General features: G+C 40.7%; 1 protein-coding gene across 1 annotated transcript in view; it reads right to left on the bottom strand.

Moving 5' to 3' along the window:
- The window catches only part of SORCS3 (sortilin related VPS10 domain containing receptor 3), a 535770-nt gene that overhangs the window by 24343 nt on the left and 489917 nt on the right, over positions 1–21510 (bottom strand). The window contains exons 15-19 of the mRNA XM_054581475.1: positions 20651–20768; positions 19489–19622; positions 10110–10223; positions 6911–7082; positions 4419–4605 (exon numbers count right to left, since the gene is read on the bottom strand). Coding sequence (XP_054437450.1) covers positions 4419–4605; positions 6911–7082; positions 10110–10223; positions 19489–19622; positions 20651–20768 — 725 coding nt within the window. The remainder of the gene's footprint in view (positions 1–4418; positions 4606–6910; positions 7083–10109; positions 10224–19488; positions 19623–20650; positions 20769–21510) is intronic.

Here is a 21510-nt window from a genome sequence, read left to right as displayed (position 1 = left end):
ACCTACACAGAGACAGACCATGGACCAGGGAGAGGAGAGCTGAAAGGATTCAGAAGCAAGCAAGGCAAATGCCTAAAACCATCACTGTCCAATAGCACTCTTTTTGATAAAAATCTAATAATCTGTGTGAGATTGGTTATTATGGGCAGCTAACAACTACTTTTGTTAGCTAATGGCCCAAGGTGAGGCCAAGAACAGTTTGCACTATAATAACTGTCTGGTAAATGCAGCCATGATTGATTTGGAGGGAATTACGAGCACTGTAAAAGTTTCGAGGAACATTTCCTCCTTCATGCACAAAACCCACAGTATAAACCTGTTCCATGACATTGTGTTTTCTGTCACTAAGACACATCGGTCTTTGCACCCTGCAGACAAGGACTATTCTTGCCACAATTAGGAACAGAGGGGTGGGGCAGGTCCTTGGAATAGAGAGAAGTAATCCTTTTTCTTTGTCTTCATTTTTAAATGCAGCAGAAGTGTCAGGAAGTTAATAGGAAGTACTTAGTATAGCTGACCCTTGAACAACATGGGTTTGAATTGTGTGGGTCCATTTAAAAAAAATTGTATTGAATTTTTTCAATACATTGGTTAATAAAATTTTATAGGTTTCAGATGTACAACTCTATAATACATTGTCTGTATATTGTATTGTGTGTTCACCACCCCAAGTCAAGTCTCCTTTTATCACCATATATCCTCCCTTTATTCTCTTCTACCTCCTACCACATCCCTCTTCCTCTCGTAATCTCCATACCATGGTCTGTCTGTGAAGTTTTTCGTTTTTTTGCTTAATTCCTCCACCTTTTTCACCCAGTTCCCCCAACTCCCCTTCCTTCTGACAGATGTCAGTCTGTTCTCTGTATTTATGAGTCTGGAAGAAAGAAATTGAAGAAGATACAAATAAGTGAAAACATATACTGTGTTCATGGATTTGAAGATTTAACATTATTTAAATGTCCTAAGTACCTGAAGCAATCTATCAATTCAATGCCATTCCGATCAATATACCAATGGTGTACTGCAAAGAACTAAAACAAGTATTCCAAAAATTTATATGGAACAGCAAAAGAACCTGAATAGCCATAGCAATCTTGAGAACGAAGAACAAACTTGGAGGAATCATACTACTTGATAGCAAACTACAAGGGGAGACCTAAAAAAACAATGGAATTTATTTATAAAAAATTGTGTACTTATTCTTACATCTTTAAACTTCAGTCACCTTCAACATACTCTCCATTTGATGAAGTACACCTATCGAGACTTTTTTCCACTGCTCAAAACAGTTTTTGAACTCGTCGATTTTGAGGCTTTCTAGTGTTTCTCCCATTTTTTTGTTTCACCTTTTCCACATCTGCAAAATGTTTCCCTTTGAGGAATATTTTCATCCAGAGAAACAAAAAAAAAGTTGCTCAGTGTGAGATCAGGTGAATAGGAAGGGTGGGGCATGGGGGTCATTCTGTTTTTGGTCAAAAACTGCTAAACACTCAACATGGTGTAGGCAGGTGCATTCGTAAATCACATATCATGAAATGGGCAAACACATTGAAAGAGTTTTTTAAAAAATTCACTGAAGCTGAAGACAGCCTCTCACAGCAATGTCAGCTGGTCCACTGATGCCAGTGGGTTCCTAGACCACTCACCCAGTGAGGAAGCCTACAAGAAGCCCACCCTCCAGAAGATAATTCCTTTCTTTTTGACCTCCCTCTACAAGGCCATAGTAATCAAAACAACATGGTACTGGCATAAAAACAGACATATAAAACAATGGAACAGTATAGAGAGTCCATAAATAAACACATGCCTTTATGGTCAATTAAAATTTGACAAAGGAGGCAAGAACATACAATGGGATAAACATAGTCTATTCAATACATGGTGTTGGGAAAATTGAACAATATTTGCCAAAATAATGAAACTAAACTACCTTCCTACAGCATACACAAAGAAAAACTCAAAATTTAAAGGCTTAAATGTACAGGACCATTCATACATGGATTTTATCAATAAATATATACATAATAAAAATGTATTTTCTCTCCCTTATGATTTTAATAATATTGTATTTTCTATTATTTTTTATTATAAAAAATACAATATATAATACTTAGACAAAATATGTGTTAATCAACTTTATCAGTAAGGTATCTGGTCAACATTAAGTAGTTGATCAACTATTAGTAATTGAGATTTGGGGGAGTAAAACTTATATAAGGATTTTGACTGCCCAGTGGGTCAGCACCCCTAACACCTGTGTTGCTCAAGAGTCAACTCTAATTACTATCACAGGTAACATTCATCATGGGCCAAGTTGGGTACTAAGTGGCATTTTGCACACTGAAGAAAAATGTTAACAAAGACCTGAAATTGCCATTTGTCAAAAGATCTGTGTGTAATGCTGGACCTTGACTAGTATCTGGGAACTTGACCCTGGGAGTGTTTCTAGTGAACAGTTAACTGATAAGAGTAGTTCACTCTGACTAAACTGTTTTGCCAACAATATGGTTTATTCTGAATACCTGTTTTCCTTGGGGAATCTAACTTAAGGGATACACTAGGCAAAGAGTGCCTACTTGATCAGAACCCAATAGAAATCATGGACACTAAGTCTCCAAAGAGATTCTCTGGTAGACAGCCCTTCACACATGTTATTGCAACTCATCGCTAGAGGAATTGAGCATGTCCTGCATGACTCCATGGGGAGCGAACTCTTGGAAGCTTCTTCCTCATTTCCTCCAGACTTTGCCCTATGAGCCTTCTCCCTTTGGTGATCTTGATTTGTCTCCTTTCACTGTAATAAATCACAGTCATGAGCACAGCTACAGGCTGAGTCCTGTGAGCCTTTCTAGGGAACTGACAAACCTGGGGGTGATCTTGGGGAGCCCTGACACACATGCATAATCCAATTGGTTCTTACAGCCTCCCTATAATCTAAATATTAAAGATGAGGAATCTGAGATTCATAAAGGCTCAGAAAGTTGGCCAATATTATACATTTAACTATGGATAGAATAAATGTAGGTCTCTCTTGCTTTTAATCCTGGGCTCATGAATACCTTGCATGCCACCTGTCTAGGTTTCTGACTTGGTGCTTCTGGCACAGAATGATTATAGTTGGTGTTGTGTGGTTATCATCCTTTGGGCCCTTGATGGCCCATTCTTTCAGAACCTCCCCATCCTGCCCCCAGAATATAAACTCTGCAAGGGCAGGGCCATATCTGTATTGCTGCCTTCCCAGGTCCTAACAGAGTGCCTTGCATATATTAAGAACTCACTAAATATTTGTTGAATAAGTTAGTGAATGATGGTATGTTTTATTTGTGTTTCTTGTATACTGTTATAAAAGCCTTGTGAAGCCAGTACCAGTTAGAATAAAGCCATTTTGAAATTAAAGCTCAGAAGACTATAAGATGAAATACTTTATCTCATGTCCACATAGCCTGGCCTCTTTAAGAGTATAACGGAGTTATAATCTAGGTCTCTTCCCTTGCACTTCCCCTATTATTGTTGGTCCCCGTTCTACTAATGTGATTAGAATGCTCAGAGACTAGCTAAGCTCATTGTTTGCAAGGGACCTTTTAAGTGTGGGTTGTTTATATAGTGGAGTTTATATCATCACTGAGTTGTTAATAGGAAAGGTGTTTCTTGTATTCATTTACACTCTTTTAAAATGTGGCATTTTCAACACATGTAGCATATTACTCCAAAAGTACCATGGGATATATAAATACTAACCATAGAAGTCCTTAGACCCATGAATGTCACTGATAGAGATTTAGAAAACCAGTGCCAGCCCCCATAATATTTCCTTGGTCCAACATTCTAAAATCATAATATTTAAGTTTCATTTTACATGAGCCAAGTCCCAGGATAGAAAATACACAAAATGCATCCAGTACAAACAAAATATTCAGAACTTCAGCTGTTGTGTTGGTTTGTGCCAAGTAAGAGCCAACAGCAGTGAAATAACATTCTGGGGCAGCAAAAACATTTTGGAGAGTTCTTAAAATTGCTTACAACAGGAATACACTTGGAGTACCCTTAGATGTAAGAATTAAGGTCTTTTGTTTGTTCCGTTCTACATTTTTAAAAAATCTAAACATGCTTCTTTAATCATTCTTTGGCTCTTCTAACACAGATAACACAGGGAAGGGACTTTCACCATCAGAACAAAGTGGAGCTGAAAAGGAGGGGCCAGTTAGTAACAAGTTATCCAAACTTTTGAAATAACCAATCTACTTCAGTGTTAGGAAACTGAAACACAGATGAGCACACAGCTCAATCTTTTGACTTAGGCCACCATTTAGCATAGCAGTCACACCAAATCCTGTTCCAGCTCTGAATCCCAGAAGTTTGGACAGAGGGAGTTGTCCACTGAGAGGAAAGTAGGAAAAGGGAGGGCTCATGCTACTTACAAACGACGTGCAGGAAGAGGACAGCTGTGTCCGAGCCCAAGTTGTTCTCTGCATAGGCCGTCACCTGGAAGATCCCTGCATTCTTGTACACATGCTTGATGCCATCTTCAATGGGGCTGAAGTTAGCATAGGACACTGCAATCCCATCCCCAAAGTCAAGCTGGATGTTTGTCCTTTGGAGATCACCCTGAGAAGGAAACAGCATTTGGCCTGGGTCCAATCACGTGGTCCAGCCTGACCCTACCTAATGTTTCAATCTGTGCCTTCACCATCACCCTCTGAAAACCTGAAGTCACTCCCAAGGGGCTGAAGCACTCTCAGCACAATCGACAGACCCCTTAGATAATATCCGCTCGGCACTATGGACCTATTGTCGCTGTACGCCCAGGCTCAGGCAGCCTGGGTTAGTGTGACACTGGCAATAATGGATAAGCAAGAGACTCTATGAAACTCTGAAGTGGGAGAGCCAAGGGCTTCCCTGGCTCCCTCACACATGGTTTAATTATTCCTCTCCTGTGGCATAATGATAACAATAGTAATAATAGTAACAGCTAACACAGTTTCTTTTCAGTTCCAAGCATTTAATTTCCTCACAACTCCATAATGTACAAAGTATTACTGTCACCATTTTACAAATGGGGACAAAAATAAAGTAATTAGACCAAAGTCTTGCAGCTACTAGTGGGAGAGCCAAGTTTTAAACTCTGGCAGTCTGGTTTCAATGCTAATGTCCTCAACTACACTGTAATTATAATTGTTCTTATTTTTTATTATTTATTATTATGTTCCAAGCATTACGCTAATAACGCCACCTTCAGAATAACTCTATAGGGGTAAAAGGATGATTCCCATTCTGCAGATAAATACTGCTGACCAGCTAAGATTACACCTGTGCTCTGCTGCCCTTGCACTTCCCTAAACCTACCTAAGCCCCCTCTTCCCTGAAGCATTTTCTGACCCTCCCAGCTCACAGATACCTCTTCCTCTTAAAAGGCCAAGAGATTCCTGGGTGCTGTCTGGAAATGTGACACCAATGGATCAGGGGAGTGCATCTGACCACCCCAAGCCGATGCTCAGCTTCTTAAGGGTCAACACTAAACCCCATCCTTCCTTGCTGCCCCCCACTCTGCCCATATTGGGCCAACACTCTGCATAAATGCAATTGAACCTGACCACAAAACAAAGACATCAGATGAAAAAGAAGAATCAGATCTCTGTTTATATACAATGAAAGAGAAAAGCCTCATTTTGGAATTATGAGCCAATCCTTCTGCCCAGTGAAAGTGCATCCATCATAGTTTCGCTCTCTGTCTCTTACCCCATAGCAACCTAGCTGTGTGTAAAATATTGATAGGTGCTCCCCTGCCCCACATACAATGTCAACTACTTTTGAGTTTATGAATATAAATTAAAGTGGAAATGAACTGGAGGCAATTCAAATGGATAAGATTGTGACTCTTCATATCCATTCAAGAGAAGGTTTTTATAGCTCAGGTCTGGGAAACTCCCCAGTGAAAATGAGATAATGACCTCCTCTGAATCTTAAAGTTTTTAATTCAAGTGCCTAGTGTGGGTGAAGGCTGAAGAATCTGTCAGCCCTGGATAAGGAACTTTCACCATCCTCTCCGGTGTGACCCTGCCTTTAAAGGTTTCTGAAGCATTCACACTTGGGAAGAAAAACTTCTGACCTGCTCCGGTCCTTTTCCAAGATCTCAAGAGCACAGAACAATTTGCATATAAATGTAGAGGGTTCTGTAAATCAGGCAAGCCTGCTGGCCCTGCCACCGCAGCAAGGAGTGCCTGAAAACCAACCTGGCTTGGGAAGGGATAAAACAGCTCATAGAGGGAGCAAGAAGCATCCAGCAGAGCTATTTCCACCCTGGAATGAATGAACAGCGTCTGATTTATGGCCGGGATTGCAGAACACACTAAAAAATGAACTAATGGAGCAACTAGCTGATGGAAAAGCAACTAGTATGACATTCTTCATAAACATAAATGGTAAGGATTTCAAAAATCCACCCCTCCCCTCACATACATACTGTGGTGACCTTTATCTTGTGGGCTTTTGAATTGGGGGAGGGAGGGTAAAGGAGGGTAAGAGTAAAGGAAAAGAGGTTCCAGAAAGCAACAGATAAAATTTGAATTTCCTTCTTCTAGCAAAGTTTACAGTATATGATCTTATAGTGACAAATATTCTTTCAACAGAGTGGAGCCTATGAGGGAACCTCAAAGGATGCATCCAGATCTACTCTGCCCAGGGACAGTTGGCCCAACTGCAGCCTGAGTCTGTATTGTCGGATGACGGGAAGGAGGTCTCTACGCACCCCAAGCCCTCTTTCATTCCTTCTGTCTTCTCCCAGAAGTGTCAGCTTTTCAATATTGATTCTTGTGCAGACACCTGAATGCAGGATGTTTTTCCCTTCCCTTTTAGAGAACAGAGAATGTTCCCCCTGTGAGTTCTGACCCCCAGAACCCAGGCCAGCACCTACCTCCTCCATGAGGATGATGAAAGTTGCATTGTGCCCCTGCTCTGCCACCAGGCGCCCATCAGTAGTCACCACGTGGAGGCCCCGAGGGGCTTTTCCAGGACACAGCTGGGCCTTGGCGGTATACTTCTCTCTTAGCCCGTCTGTGCAGTTGTTGGATACAATCCGCCGGTACCTAAGGAGTATTGACAATTGTCAGTAGTGTGGTTTGCCTGGCTTGTACTGTGTGTGTGTACGTGTGTGTTAGAAAGAGTGCAAGAGAGCAAGGCAGACCTTTTGCACAGTACTCCTAAAAACTGAGTCTCAAAGAAGACAGCCATTTAGGAAGCTAAACAAATGCTGAGGAAGCGCTATCCCTCCATCTCAGGAAGAGTAGCTCTTTAAACATTGTTATTGATCCTACCTGGTGAGCCGCAGATCAGACCAGTGTCTAATCCAGCCAAGAAAAATCAATGTCTGACTCACACACAAGACAGGAGGCGGCAGACCCACTGGACTATGCAAGCAAGAAGCACGGGCGCTTCTCCCTGTGGGGGAGAGGCTTGCTTCTAGTTCCCCGAGGCCAAACCCAGCTTCCTCTGTACCAGAAAGCATCTAGAAGGTGAGACTTTTAACTCTGATTAATCAGGAAGCCTCTTTCTGTCTTCCTTCCACTCCCAATATATCATTCTATACCTTAACACCTAACAGTCCTTACTCTGGAGCCCCTGGGATGATTTATAAAATATTTTCTCCCTTTGTTAACATTTCATTTCTTACTCACCACAATTACAGGTTAGAAGCACAAGTTTGAATCTCCTATTCAACCCAGCTGAGGGTTGAATTATCTCACATAAGAAGTGAGCATGAGAAAACCTTCTAAGGCAAGGACATGTTTATGCACAGTAATGTCATGTCACCTCACTTGACCACTGACCCCAGCAATGCGATGTCAAGCCAAGAGCTTGCCCACAGCCCCGACCTGCACTACAGACTTCTTTCCAGGCATATCACTGTCTCTAAGGTTGTGTAATCAACGTTTTGGTAAAATCACATAAAATAAATGTACCACCACTATTGTCATCATCACCACCACATCATTTTTTTCTTTCACCCTGTATGTCAGGAGTAGTTAACCAATTCATCCATGTTGCCTTCTGGTGGTCTTGAAAGCAGAGGAAACCAAATTCTTTATGGGTGATATTGGCCCTCCACGTTACTCCTGCCCACCCCCGCCTCCCACTGCTGAACTATTGGCCATGCTCTCTACCCAGAGATCTCACGAAGACGTTAGGCTAATGTTGTGCATAGTTATTGGCTCAGATGGGATGAGAATATATCCTCTTGTAAATGTACATTATTTTAAATTGCCATGTGTGTGCTGTTGAATACAACTAGCCACTTTCCACCTACGGCTATTGAGCACTTAAAATGTGGTTAGTGTTACATGTTAAAATGACATGCAGTGGCATATTGGGTTAAATAAAGTACATTATTAAAATTAATTTCACTTTTCTATTTTTAATGTGGCTACTGAAAAAAATTAAATTATCCATGTGGCCTATATTACACTTCTTCTGACCAGTTCTAGTCCACATAATCAATCTTTTATAGTCAATTTATCCTTTACTGCTAACCTTTACTCATTCACAAGATATTTAGTTTTTACGTACGATAGATATTTTGGTGGGTAACATATCCTAATATAAACTGGATATCATCTACTCTCCTCCTTTAGCCTCACCTACCCAGCTGGCAGTTTGAAATTAATGCTGTGAACAAATTGAATAATCTTTCATTTCACATAAAATGAATAATTTTTCATTTTACATAAAATGAATAGTTCATCTCCTTGATTTATTTGGTTGGCTATTTGGGATTTTAGTAGATATAAATTAAATCTAAATTTAAAGTAGATTTAAATTACTTAAAATTGGGTCCAACTACACATGTCACATGTTCATATATGTCCTAATGCAATTATCTCCCAGTTATGTCCACGGTATTCTCTGGCTGGAAATTTGGGGGCCTGGCTGATCACTTGTGCCCATTATGTTCCTCTTCCTCAAATTCCATAGCACTTTGGTTCCTGACACCACATCTCTTCACATTCATGGTGCTAGATCTGCAAATGAATGGCTTAAATCCTTAAACCAGATACCTACCATAAAATAACATTAAAAGTGGCTAAATACCAGCTCAGACCCCAGTAATAGTCCCCTAAGCACTAAATATTTAGCTAAAAATTTTGTTTTTCAGAGTATCTCAATCTATTCAACACATCTCTTCTACCGTGTTTTTTGTTTTTCTCCTCTGTAGACTTCAGTTAGGTAGACAATACCTACCACTATTTTACAACCAGGTAAGGTGAAAATATGGAGATGGCGGGTAACTGGCGTGAGATAGCAGAGGATCTATTGAAAGAGATGAGACTGGAGCCCAGAACACCACTGTCCCTGGCTACTCAAAGGGGAGTCCTGGGGCCAGCAATGTCAGACTCCCATGAGTGTTTCTTAGAAACAAAGAACCTCAATGCCACCTAGATCTCCCAAATCAGAAGGTGCATTTGAACAAGATCCCCAGGTGATTCATATACCATTAAAATTTGAAAAGTGCAGTCTTAGACCAGCCATTCCTTTTCCAAACAGCTTCTGGGCCATGGAGCTGGCCAAGGAAAGAGGGCAACAACAAATCTCCAAGGGATTTTTTTCCAAGCATCTGAGTGCATAATTAATAAGGGAACAATGCGAGAATCACACACATAATTTGACAATTACAGAAAGTATACCTTCACTTTTTTATTCTAGGAATTCTTAGGATAGGGCTGTTAAATGTTCATTTTAAGTTTTCAGCATGGGTCTGTGAGAGCTTCAGTTCATCCATCATTAGAGAGCACTGCAATATCTGCACAGCACTTGTGTTACTTTATTTCCCTTAGGCCCAAGAAATAAGGTGGGACATCTCTTTCCAGGAGAGAAGTCCTGATCTAAACAACAGCTATGTTCTGTCAAATGGCAAAAGGTATAGAAATTGGGCAATCAGAACTCTCTCCTGATGTTCCCAAAAAGCTACTCTCAGCTAAAGAACTCCCTAGGTTTCCTCAGAAACCACATAAACAAACTCTATCTACATTCCATCCTGCATCAATAGTGACGGTCCCTTTAGTCTCAACGTAGAGGAACATGAAATTAGGGAGTAGAGTTCCTTCAGGTGTGGTACTTACCCAGTGCTGTTAAAGTAGCTCTGGCCAAGGCTGCAGTCCTTTGATGGGGATGCTGGATTGTACCAGAAAGCGGGGACACACTGGCTCTCTCCATGTCTCTCATAGCCATAGTCACTGTCCAGAAAATGAATATTGCATAGTGGTATAGATGCAAAAGTGTTAACGCACCCAGGTGCACACACAAACAGAAACACATCCCTATATGCCCAGTGAGCGCAAATATTCAGACTTAGAGAAGGGATTTTTTGAGATTTAGAAACAATCCTCTTTCATATGGAGTCCAGTGTATAGAAAAAAAAAACAAAACAAAACAGTGGATTATCAAATGGAGGTTCTAGATTCAAAAAGTTTGGATATACTTAGTGCATAACATGGCTGGGACATTGGCTTAGGGTGGCTGTGAAAGATGCTATAAGCTTAAAAATATGCTTTCGATCACAGTGGAATTGCTGAAATAATTAGTTAACAACCAAGAAGCTGGCTTTAAAGGTCAAGATTCATTTCTATGTTAAGATTCCACATGCGTTCTTCCAAAATTGATTTCATAGATTTTATTTTCATTTTCCCTGCTAAATACTTCTCAAACATTTCACATATAGCTATTTGCATTCACACATAGCCATTTAAATTTTTCCCAATTACATATAACATAGGTTCCCTCTTGTCCTAGACAACAACAACAACAAAATAAAGAAACAAAACAAAAATAGAAAACTAAAAGCGCCCCTAAAATGTAGTTCTTTTCCATGTTTTCATAAAACTCTAGCCATGACAAAACTAAGGAAGAAGTCAGGTATGACCCCCTTCTCCTGTCCTCCCATTCTACAATAAGGAAGTAACAAAGCTGTGTAGGAAAGAAGGGGCCCATCTGAAATCTTAAGGATACTTCCTAACTTCTTAGAGTTTCATAGGATCCCAGTTAAGTATTTGTCAGGGTATAAAAAGAGCAATAAATTATTATCGCTTTTGTCACCAATCAGAGGTCATTGAGGGTGACTTTATCTGGCAGGAGAATTCATGCTTCTTAGTCAAGCATCCAAAGGTTTCCTGAAACCTGCAGGCTGGTCAGAACAATCTGGACATTTGATCCACTGAGTGTTAATAAAACATAAACAGCAAGGGGAATCATTCTCTCTGGACCCACTCTTCCTTTCTTTTTCTGCTCCCATATTCTTTGAGCCAAGATTTAATTAAAGTCCAATGAAATTAGAGGCCAATTTTCTATGTGTATAACTAGGAGAGGAATGAAAGGGGGTTAGGAATAAAAGTTTAATTCCGCATTTCTTTATCACTCGATATGTGCCCTGTCCTGTGGAAGAAGCAGGATAATCCCTATCCTTAAGGGGTTTTTAGTCTTTTGAAGAGAGGGATACAACATCCCTCTAGTCCAACAAAAGAACAGAATAATATAGTATGAAGCGGAACACAGTGTAATACAGCATGAAGCAGTATAGTTAAGAAGTACCAACTGGTTAATGAGATTATGTAAATTATCTCCCCAGTTTGACTCTATCCTTCCTCCACACCAAACTCCACCTGAGCACTCTGGCCAACTTTTCATCCCTCTTTGTCTTTGTTACATATTATGCCCTGGGTTTGGAGCACTCTACCCTTTTCTGTGATTGGCAGTTTCTTACATATCCTTCTCCTACATCTAGGTCAGATGAGACCATCCATGACTCCCAGACAAAATTTTCATGGCCATAGCATGTTAGCAGCATTGAGGCTATAAAGAATCAGAGACCTCTGGTGGTTTTGTTTGCCAATATGAATCTAGACCAGAACATAAGACATTGAACAAATATTTACTGGGTGAATGGATACTCCAATTATATTTAAAAATGAGCATACTAAATTATGCCACAGCATTTGGTCTGTCTGTGCAGGCAGCCCGGGAGACCCTGGCTGAGCTTCCAGTGTGGACCATGGAGAGTATCCCAAGTGCTCGACAGATGCCTGTGGAGCAAGTGTGAACTAGTCCTTTCAAATTGCTATGTGGAAAGATGGAACTCAAGAACAGCTTTGATAGGACCATGTTTAAATGCAACTGAAAGGAAATTAGAAAGGGACCTGTCTCCCAGGTAAATCTTTGGGCATGCCTCCGATCAAGGATTGGAGATCTCCCGGCCTGAGAGTTGACAGGAACTCTGTTGCACCAGCTTATAGAAAGTACTGAGAGCCAGCTTAAAATTTCAGGAACTTTGCAAGCTATTCAATGGCTAGTAAATAAAGTCATTATCAAAACTTAAATCATATAAAATTTCTATTAAGTAAATTACATTTGAAAGGTAATATTCAAAACACAGGTCCTGTGTTTTGAATGGTTCTGTATTCAAAACACAGAATTCTTCATTATATTGCTGCATGTTATTATTATATAATATATAGCACATAAAATGTTATTATATATATTTTCTATTATTTATGCTCTTGAGGATATTCACACCTAAGTACCTGTATACAATAAATAATACTATATAATGCTGTACTATTACATATCTCTTCCCAATTCTAAATTCATTGATGTCACGCCGGTAGCTTGAAATTGACCATGGCAGGAATATTTATAACAATCAGCAAATGCTATTAATCAGGGCTTATTTATTTGTTTGTTCCCGGAAAGCTGGTAGTTAAATATTTACCAGCGCACTACTGAATGTCCGATTTCTAAGCATTGTTTATCCGTAGAAATATTTAGATTGTGGTGTGTCTACATCACTTCTGGAAAATTCCTCAATTGTTTTTTATAAGATAAATTTGTGGAATGTCTTGCTAACCTTAAGAAATTCAGTAATTTTTGAAGGAAGGGTGTACTCTTCTAAGCAGCTTTGGGGCCTGGGTGGGGCGGGGGGTGGGGAGAGGGACAGAAATGACTTAATGATCTTTGCTGAATGTAACCATTTTTAGCAGTTCTACGCAGTTCTACTCAGCAGTTCTAACAGGTAGGCAGCTCTGCTACCTGTTAGCTACATATTAATTAAAAAGGGGGCATCAGGCATGTTGCTTTGCCCCAAAGAGAAAAAGCAGCCCATTAATATTTAATAACATTAACGGAAACATCACTGGCTGCCCCCAAGCTGTGGATTTCTTCATTAACTTCTGCTAAATGTATATTAAAATCTCTCATGCTGTCCAACCTTCCTCCCAGCTCTGCGGTTCTCATGATTTAGACAAACAAGCAGTTTCAGCTGCTGCTCCAACTTGCTGGGAAAAGGTGTTCTTCTGTTGAACTGTGAAGTTTGGAGCGAATGTACCAGAAAGTTTGATTTGCCTCAGGGAAGTGTGTTGCCACAGGTTCTGCAAACAGATAAGCAGTTTCTCTCAAGAAATATCAGCTCTGTGTCTTTCTGTAGAGGGTTTAAAGTTTAGGGGGAAAGACATCCATTTCTAGGAACCTATATGTCCAAATCCTGTCCAGAGATCCAGGGAGAAGTCTTAGACAATGTAAAGAAGAAATGGCATCTTCAGAAACCAAAAGGTGTCTGCACATGAGAACAGGAAGGGGCACTTGTATTCTTTGGGTTCAACCCGCTCAGCTGGTAGGTTAGACAGGAGAAGCAAAAATAGGAGAAATGACTTGTTAAAGATTGTACATAACTGACAATGGCAGATGGAGGCGATAACCAAGATCCTTGACCCCTGGTTCAGCCTGAGAACAATCCCAAGGGGCACCCATTGAATCCCCAGCAATGACACTCAGAGACTCTTGGAGCCAGCCAAGAATTCATCCGCTGGCCCAGCTTCAGCGGCTCTGCTCTTCTCAGAACGTGCCAAGCCCCATCACAGCCTCCCTACCCCCCAGGCTCTCCGTTCTCCCATTTGGCAGTTTAGATTCCAAGATCAGTGTTCCACAGGCGCTTCTGTCCTATTTCGGGGGACGGCATAGCATGCTGGGCTTGGGATCAAGCAGAGGGAGGTTTCTTGAGGAGGCACAGAGTGAACAGTGAACAAACAGAAGCAACCACAACAAAAACAATGGAACAATAACATCATCACCATTTAGCTAAGGCAAAAGCCTCAATACAGCCACAAAGATAATTACATCCAAATCATTTCAGAAACTGAAAAAAAGAACAATTGTGCCTCACATATTTCTCCTAATCCAACCTCATGTTACCTATCTGCCCTTATTCCTCTAGTCATCCAGAATAGTCTCACATATCTGCTTTCCCTGAAGTGCTGCCCGTTTTCCTTGTACTTGCTCAGCAGCAAGTTTACACAGCTCCATCACCACATCCTGCAGGAAGCCTTTCATCATTATTCCAGTCCTTGGTGATCCCTTTGTTCTGACCTTTTCTAAGCACTTACAGGTAGGATCAATAGTGTCCCACAGAACTTTCAGCAATAATGGAAGTGCTTTATATCTATGCTATGCAATATGGTAGCCACTAGCCTCATGCCACAATTGAGCACTTGAAATATGGCTAGTGCAAGTAAGGACTAAATGTTTATTCTGATTTAATTTTAATGCAAATAACTACATGTGACCTGTGGCTACTTTATTGGATAACACATATCTGGGTCATGAAATCCAGCATCTATGTGTACTCTTTATTATTTGCTATTATACCTTCTTGGAGTTAAGTAACTCTGGTTTATACATCTTTGACTTTTCCATAATGCTTAGTCTGTAAAAAATATGCTTGATTGTGCTCCATATGCAGAACTGTAAGGCTGAATGGACTTCAGATGTGTCTGAATGTATATGCTGTAGTACCCCAAATCTCTTCTGCTCTATCTTCTGTATTAGCACTTGATAAACTAGCTCTGAGCATCTGGAACCTACTGAACATGGAGGATGCTAAGACATAGTAAGACTTAGGACTCTGGAATCATAACATTATTATTTTGAGTGTTTTATTTAACCTCTCTGTGCCCCCATTTCTTTGTCTATAAAATGTCTGTAATCACAGACTCTTGTTCTGGCAGTTGGTTGAGAAGATTAACATAATCCACCAAAAGAACTTGGTACATAGTAGGTTCTCAGCAAGAGTTATTGCTGCTTAAATGGTTGGTTGAGTGACTAAGAAAAGTGGCCTTCTAGGTGGAACCTCTGGTCCAACCTGGTTTCTCACCAAACAAGAGTACCTGGGCCTCACAGAGTACCTAGGGGCCCTGGTACAACTTCACAGCCGGCCCTTTATGTTACCTTTTCTGACTACATACTGGTCTCTGACAAACTTCTTACTTCAGGAGGATCTGTTCTCGGCTGCTCACCAGTGCCATGGTGAAGGTTGCTGCAAAGTGGCTCTCTAGGGCAAGCATGAGGCTGGGGGATTTACAAGGCTACTGAGCAAAAACATTATCATTCATGCAAAATTCATGCAAGAATAATACCTGCTACAGATGGAGCATGAAAGTCAATGGTAGTCCACAAATAAACACTTCTGAAAAATCTACAAAACCTTCTTTCCTCAGGCAGAGGAGAGATACAGGCGGATAATACCCTGCCTTTTTGCATCCAGGCTGGACTCCTTAACTTTTTCACCAAAACCAAGATGTTTGATCATGCCGCCCAGCCTCCACCCCGAGGCGTCATCTGATTAAATTAGGTTACACCCTCTACCTGCTGTCTCTGAGACCTAAAAGAATCCTTGACCAATTGAATATCTATGACCCAATTTGGCTTAGGGAAACAACTAGGTGGAATATGCAAGAATATTGCTTTTACTAACTGAGCTGAGAGTTTCAGATTCCTTAGCTAATAACACTTCCTGGTAGGAAGGACCATTGAGAAAGATACAAGACTATGAAACTTGCTACATACTGCTTTCCAGCAAGAACATTAAAGACTAACAGGTGAAGTGTTTTTGATGAAAAAACTATTTTTAACTGATAGCTATGATTAGTGAAGTTGACTTCAAAACAAAAAGACAATTTTAAACACTCAGGTTCACTGTCCACAAAAAAATCACTATAAAACCCAGTAATTTTAGAAATCAAACCATCTACTCTTCACTCAGAAAAGTACTCTTCACTCAAAAGTACTATTTACACCATGTGATTTTTTTTTTTGCTGTTGTTCTCTGATTATGACCAGTAACCTAGCATCCAGCCTTGTGTGTCTGTTTCTCCTACCTCACACTTAAATGTTCCTTCCATCTCCTTTTTAATATGAGGTATGATTGGCTATACAAAGACAAATGTACAATACCTTCTATATCTCCCCAAATTCAAAGTATTCTTGAATACCATACACCTATTAAAATTCCAGTACCAATGAGCAAGTCTACTTCATTCATAACTGTTTTAGAGTTAATGGAACATTCTATGTTAAACCTCACCAACAACAGTTAACCTAGGTCATTTGAAGTTGAGTGTTAAATTTAGAATAACTTAACTTGGGGGCCCTATTCATTCTGAAACATAGAGTAAATCTAAAATAATAAAGACTTTGTTTGACTTCCTGAGAAATGGCATGATATAGAGGAGAGAGCATGGGATTTAGCTCGATTTGCATTTGAACCCAGCTATTTCTCTCCTACTTATATGACCTTGGTCAAGTAACTTACATTCCAGATGCTCGTTTTCTTCTCATTAAAATGTTGTAGCAATGATGCTGACATTACAAGTCGTTGGGTCCAGATGGCCTCTGCAATGCAAGTGTGAGCCGCAGAACACCTTGTAAGGACACCCCCCGACCCCCTGCTACTTTACTTATAGTTGCATTCTGAAAGCAGTTCCAAAGAAGGACTTAGAAATATTTTAAGCAATGCCACCAATATTGGAATAAATGGATAACACCCGAAGGTACAACTATAAAGATGGTGCTTATTTGAATGTATAAGCTCTGGTTTACTTGCTAAAAATACCACGGGGACCACTTAACCCTGGGGTACAAGATTAACAGCAGCAGCGGCAACAGCTACCATATGGATACCTACACCACTAGGATAAATGCCTTATACATTAATGATATATATTAATTCATTTATTCCTCCCTAGGACCCAATGAGATCTGTGTTATATATTTATATTTTACAGCTGAGAAGGTGAAATCAAAGATATTAAGAAAATTTTTCCCCCAAGGTCAAAAACGGTGAATATCAGAGCTGTGATTTTTTTTTTCAGAATAGTAAATGTTCATGCAATTGCTGAAAAAAATATTTATGTTACAATTCTTTCTTTCTCAACTGCGAGTTTTCCCAACAATGGGTTAGGGACCATTGCAACTCAGAGAGACACAGGAGAAAATGCAGAGTGACATATGCAAAGAGAGTGAGCTCCATGGAGTCAGTCTGCAGAAGGACAAAAAGAACCCTGACCCTCACATTCTGAATATTTAGGTTGACATCAAAATGTCATGTACAATAATTCTGAGTGACCTACTGTATACATTGCTATGAGTTTTTGGCTGAATTGTGGTTAATAATTGAAAATTATTCTCCCCAAGTGTGAAAATGTCTTTTGTTTCCAAAGGGTCAAAATTGCCAGACAGAACCCTGATATTCAAATTTAAATTCCATAGCACAACCCATTTGGCCAATTCTCACTGAAGCCAAGCTCTCTAAGGCATGAGTTCAGGGATGAGGAGCAAGTAGGAGGGAGTCAACGTCATCTGGCTGGCTTGCAGTTACCAGTTACCATCCTAGCAGAAAGTGGCTTCAAGCACAAATCAAGTTTAAGAAACAGGATGGATGAAATAGGAGAGAGGCTGCTGGCTGGGCAGGGGCAGCCATTCTGTGCCCATTTGGACTTATTCCTGTTATTTAACAACAGAAAAGCCCCAATGTAATTATCATTGTCTTGCCCCTTCCATGGTTATAGGCTCATACCCAGACCCTTAGCTTTATCTTTTAATCTGGAATGGCTTATTAAAATGTCTAAAGTAAACATCAGCTTTAGACTGTGATGTGAAGGAAGAATTCATTCAGCTGGGATCAGAATGATATGTGCCCCTTCCCAGAACTGGGAATATTTTTGAGTCTCCTAAAAGGAACAACATTCAGAAACATGGTACAACCATGTAGTGCTTACTATCACCTAGTCTCTGAGGGTGCAACAATGAAGAAAACTAAAGCTCCTGCCCTCACAGTACTTATGTTTCCCTGGGGAAGGTAGGCAATAGTAAAGCCATCAGAAACACGATCATTCCACACGGTGATTAATACTACGAAGAAAATACAGCCTGATGGTCTCTAGAGCACCCGGGTGCAGGTCAGATCAGGTGGTCTCGAAAGGCACTTCTGAGGAAATGGTATTTTTACTGAGACATGAGTGATCTAAACATACTGAAATTTGGAAGAAATCCTCACACATACTATTTCCTCTGCTAGGAATAAGCCTGGATTAATTAAGGTACAGGATATGGTAGTGTGGCTGCACCACGGTGAACAAGGGAAGAATAGTAAGAAATTAAGGCACAATGGTAACAGTGGACCAAATCACCTACCATGAAGCAAGCCAAGAAAAAAAGATTAGATTATATTTTAAGGGTACAGGGATGCCTTTGGAGTGTTCTCAGGACAGGAGTGATAATATCTGGTTTTGGCTTTTAAAATATGATTACGGTTGCTCCGAGGAGGACAGGTTTTATGATGCAAGTGTGAAAATAGAGAAGGAATTTGTAAACTGTTGGAAAGATCCAGACAGCAGTAGACATGGGCAAAGGTGCTTTGAGTTAGAATGGATTTTCGAGGTAGAGACTTGCAAGGACTTGCAGATGACTTGGGTGAGAAAAAGGGAAAAAATTAAGCTCGCCCTGGGATTTTTTTACTTAAGTAAATAAATGGATGTCTGTGTGTTTTATTGAGGCTGGAAAAAGTTGGATGTTGTAGGGATGCAAGATGAATTGAAAAACTGGTTCCAACAGTGAAGGTTCAGCAAGAGCTCTGCTTTGGCCACATGAAGTTCCATTCAAGAGGGAAAGCTGTGGAGCAGATACATGAACACAGATGTTTCATGCTAGAGGAGAAGGAGGCCAGGGCTAAAGGGACATATTGGGAAATTTGTGAGTTATTGGCTAATAAGTGAGATTTCGCATTGTGCTTTGTAGTTGTCACTGGAGGGAGGAATAAAAATGATGATGAGGGTCCAAGTGGAAGAGCGCAATTTGAGCAAACTTGTCTGGAGGTTACTCCTCAAGGAAACTGCTCTCTGATCTCTGTCAGTGCCTAGCATGGTCTCTCTGGTATTTGCCAAGCTCCTAAGTGAAGATAAGAATCCCCCTTGGACATAATGCTCTCATAGAATGGTAATCTTCCTTGTGAAAAGGTCTCTTTCTCTCCCTCTTACAGGTGCAGACTTCTTATCTGGCCCAGGAACTGGGGTAGTCAGGCCCACAGACCAGTAGTTCCTCCCCTAACTCATCTTCATTCTCACCCCCCTAAACAGGTAACATGTCTGGTTGAAACTGGCATTGAGAGGCCAAGGGACTCACCACTCAAAGTCCGAGTCAGCACAGACACAGGGTTCTGAGACCACCGTCCCTGAGGAGTCTCGGCTCAGGGCACACTGAGCTCCTGGCTTGCGTTTCTTGAATATTTTCCTTTCTCCCATGACACAAGGTTCCCCCTTAGAAAGAAAGTCCATAGTGAGAGAGGCAGAAACACACAAAGAAGGTGAAGCCAACCAGCTTCTCAACAAGAGGAATTAGGCTTTTCATTCTCTTTTGGTTGCCTTGTAGCAATATCCTTCCCAGTAACCATTTGGGTGTTTAAAGGATAAAAGGGCTGCTCTTTTACTACCATACCAAAGGAACACTATGCAAGGCTGGCCTATCACACTGTTCACCCCCGCCACACCTCTTGGCCAATGATGTCTACTTCATCCTGTTTCTTCTCCACCTCCATAGGGAACGCAAAGACTCCAGTCACCCTCACAGGCCACCAGGCAACTGCCCAAATGGCTTCATCTGGAATTCTAGTGGAAAGGATTCCACTTCTGGCATATTTTTTCATCATCTTCAGAGTAAAACTGAAGTTGACCTGAAGCTCCTTCTCTATGATTAATAACCATGCCCAAGTCTTTATTCCTAGTCAAGGGCAAAAAGAACAGGAGAAGTTGGTACAAGTTACAAGGACCCGATGGTTCTAAAGAATACAGAAGCCTGACTATGTTGTGTATCAATAAATAACTGCTATTGGTAGAGGCCGTCACCCCCACCCCTCACCCTTTCTTAGTTCCCTGTTCCCAATGCTCTTGGGCCCTTACTCCAGGTTGGTCACAGAAATGCTTTCATCCTCCCCAGGAGAAGGTGAAATGATTGAACCACTGGAAGGTCAGCCTCCTAGCTAACTGGGCTTATTTCTCCATGGAGAGAGCTAAAACCCCAGATTACCCACCCTAAACCCCTTCTTCTCAGTGACTTCAATGAGTAGATCAGGATCCCATGGTGCAAAACAGTCCCAAATACCATCTAACCCTACTGCACCTGGGTGTGTGGGCTTCAACCCTCCCCTCAAATCCAGTGTTATCCTCAAAGGACCCACTACTTTCCTCCTCCAAATAGGAAGGGCCAGATGTGACCAACAGGACTTTCAATAGCTCCTCTTCCTAGAAGCCAGCATGGCCCCCTCCACCCAACCCTCTGTGTGGTGTACCTGATTAAGTAGGTGCCAGGTCTGATAGTCTTCTTTGGTGCAGCGTCGGCTGAAGATAGATTTGTAGTCCACTTTCACCAACTGCCATTCAGAGCGGAGACTGAAGTGGCCAAAGACGCTGTGTTTAAGGGAGGAATGGAAAAGACAACAGAGAAAACCTCATAGTCAGTCACTAATGCACAAACACTGTGGGGATAGAGGACTGAATTGCAGCCTGGACTTTACTGGTTCTCTCAAAGTGTGTTTTCTGAAGGCCACTGAGTAGAAAGTCCACTGTATATGTAACACCAACCAAACGCATGTCATTCACAGTGGGTTTAAATACCAACCTTTTTTAAATTGCAAAAGCAATGTATGTGCTTTACAGGAAAGATTTAAAATTTGGAAAAGTATGGAGAAGGAAAAATTCACCCAATAGTCCAAAATTCTCCACTCAGATAGAGTGGAGAGGAGTGTCCATCCTTAATTCTAAACAATGGTATTTTCTTTACTCATGTCCACTGATGAGGACTCAGTTTCCTTACCTGTAAAGTAGATTGTATCTATGTATGTTGGGGAGGGAGGTGGGTTAGCTAATTAAAAGTATGACCATGCCAATTCCAAAATTTTGACTGAATAGAAATGAGTTTATTTAAATTCCCATTGTTTAATTCCTGTAAATACCACCTTCCTCACCACTTCACTAAAAAATCCAGGAGTCTCATAAAAGAAACTCATGTTTATGTATGGTATAGATGCAGGCCACGTGTGTGACTTAGATAATCCACACTGACCTTTTCAAAGCCCAGCAGTTGATAGCCCTATAAATATGAATAATCGATCATTTCTATAAAAATAGATTGATCATCCATACTACACTT

The sequence above is a fragment of the Pteronotus mesoamericanus genome, unplaced genomic scaffold (assembly GCF_021234165.1).
Source record: "Pteronotus mesoamericanus isolate MK-2021 breed Mesoamerican mustached bat unplaced genomic scaffold, CSHL_Meso_final contig_657, whole genome shotgun sequence".
In the NCBI taxonomy this organism is placed as follows: domain Eukaryota; kingdom Metazoa; phylum Chordata; class Mammalia; order Chiroptera; family Mormoopidae; genus Pteronotus; species Pteronotus mesoamericanus.
Note: the sequence above shows the minus strand (reverse complement) of the source record. Positions and strands in the feature narration are given on the sequence as shown.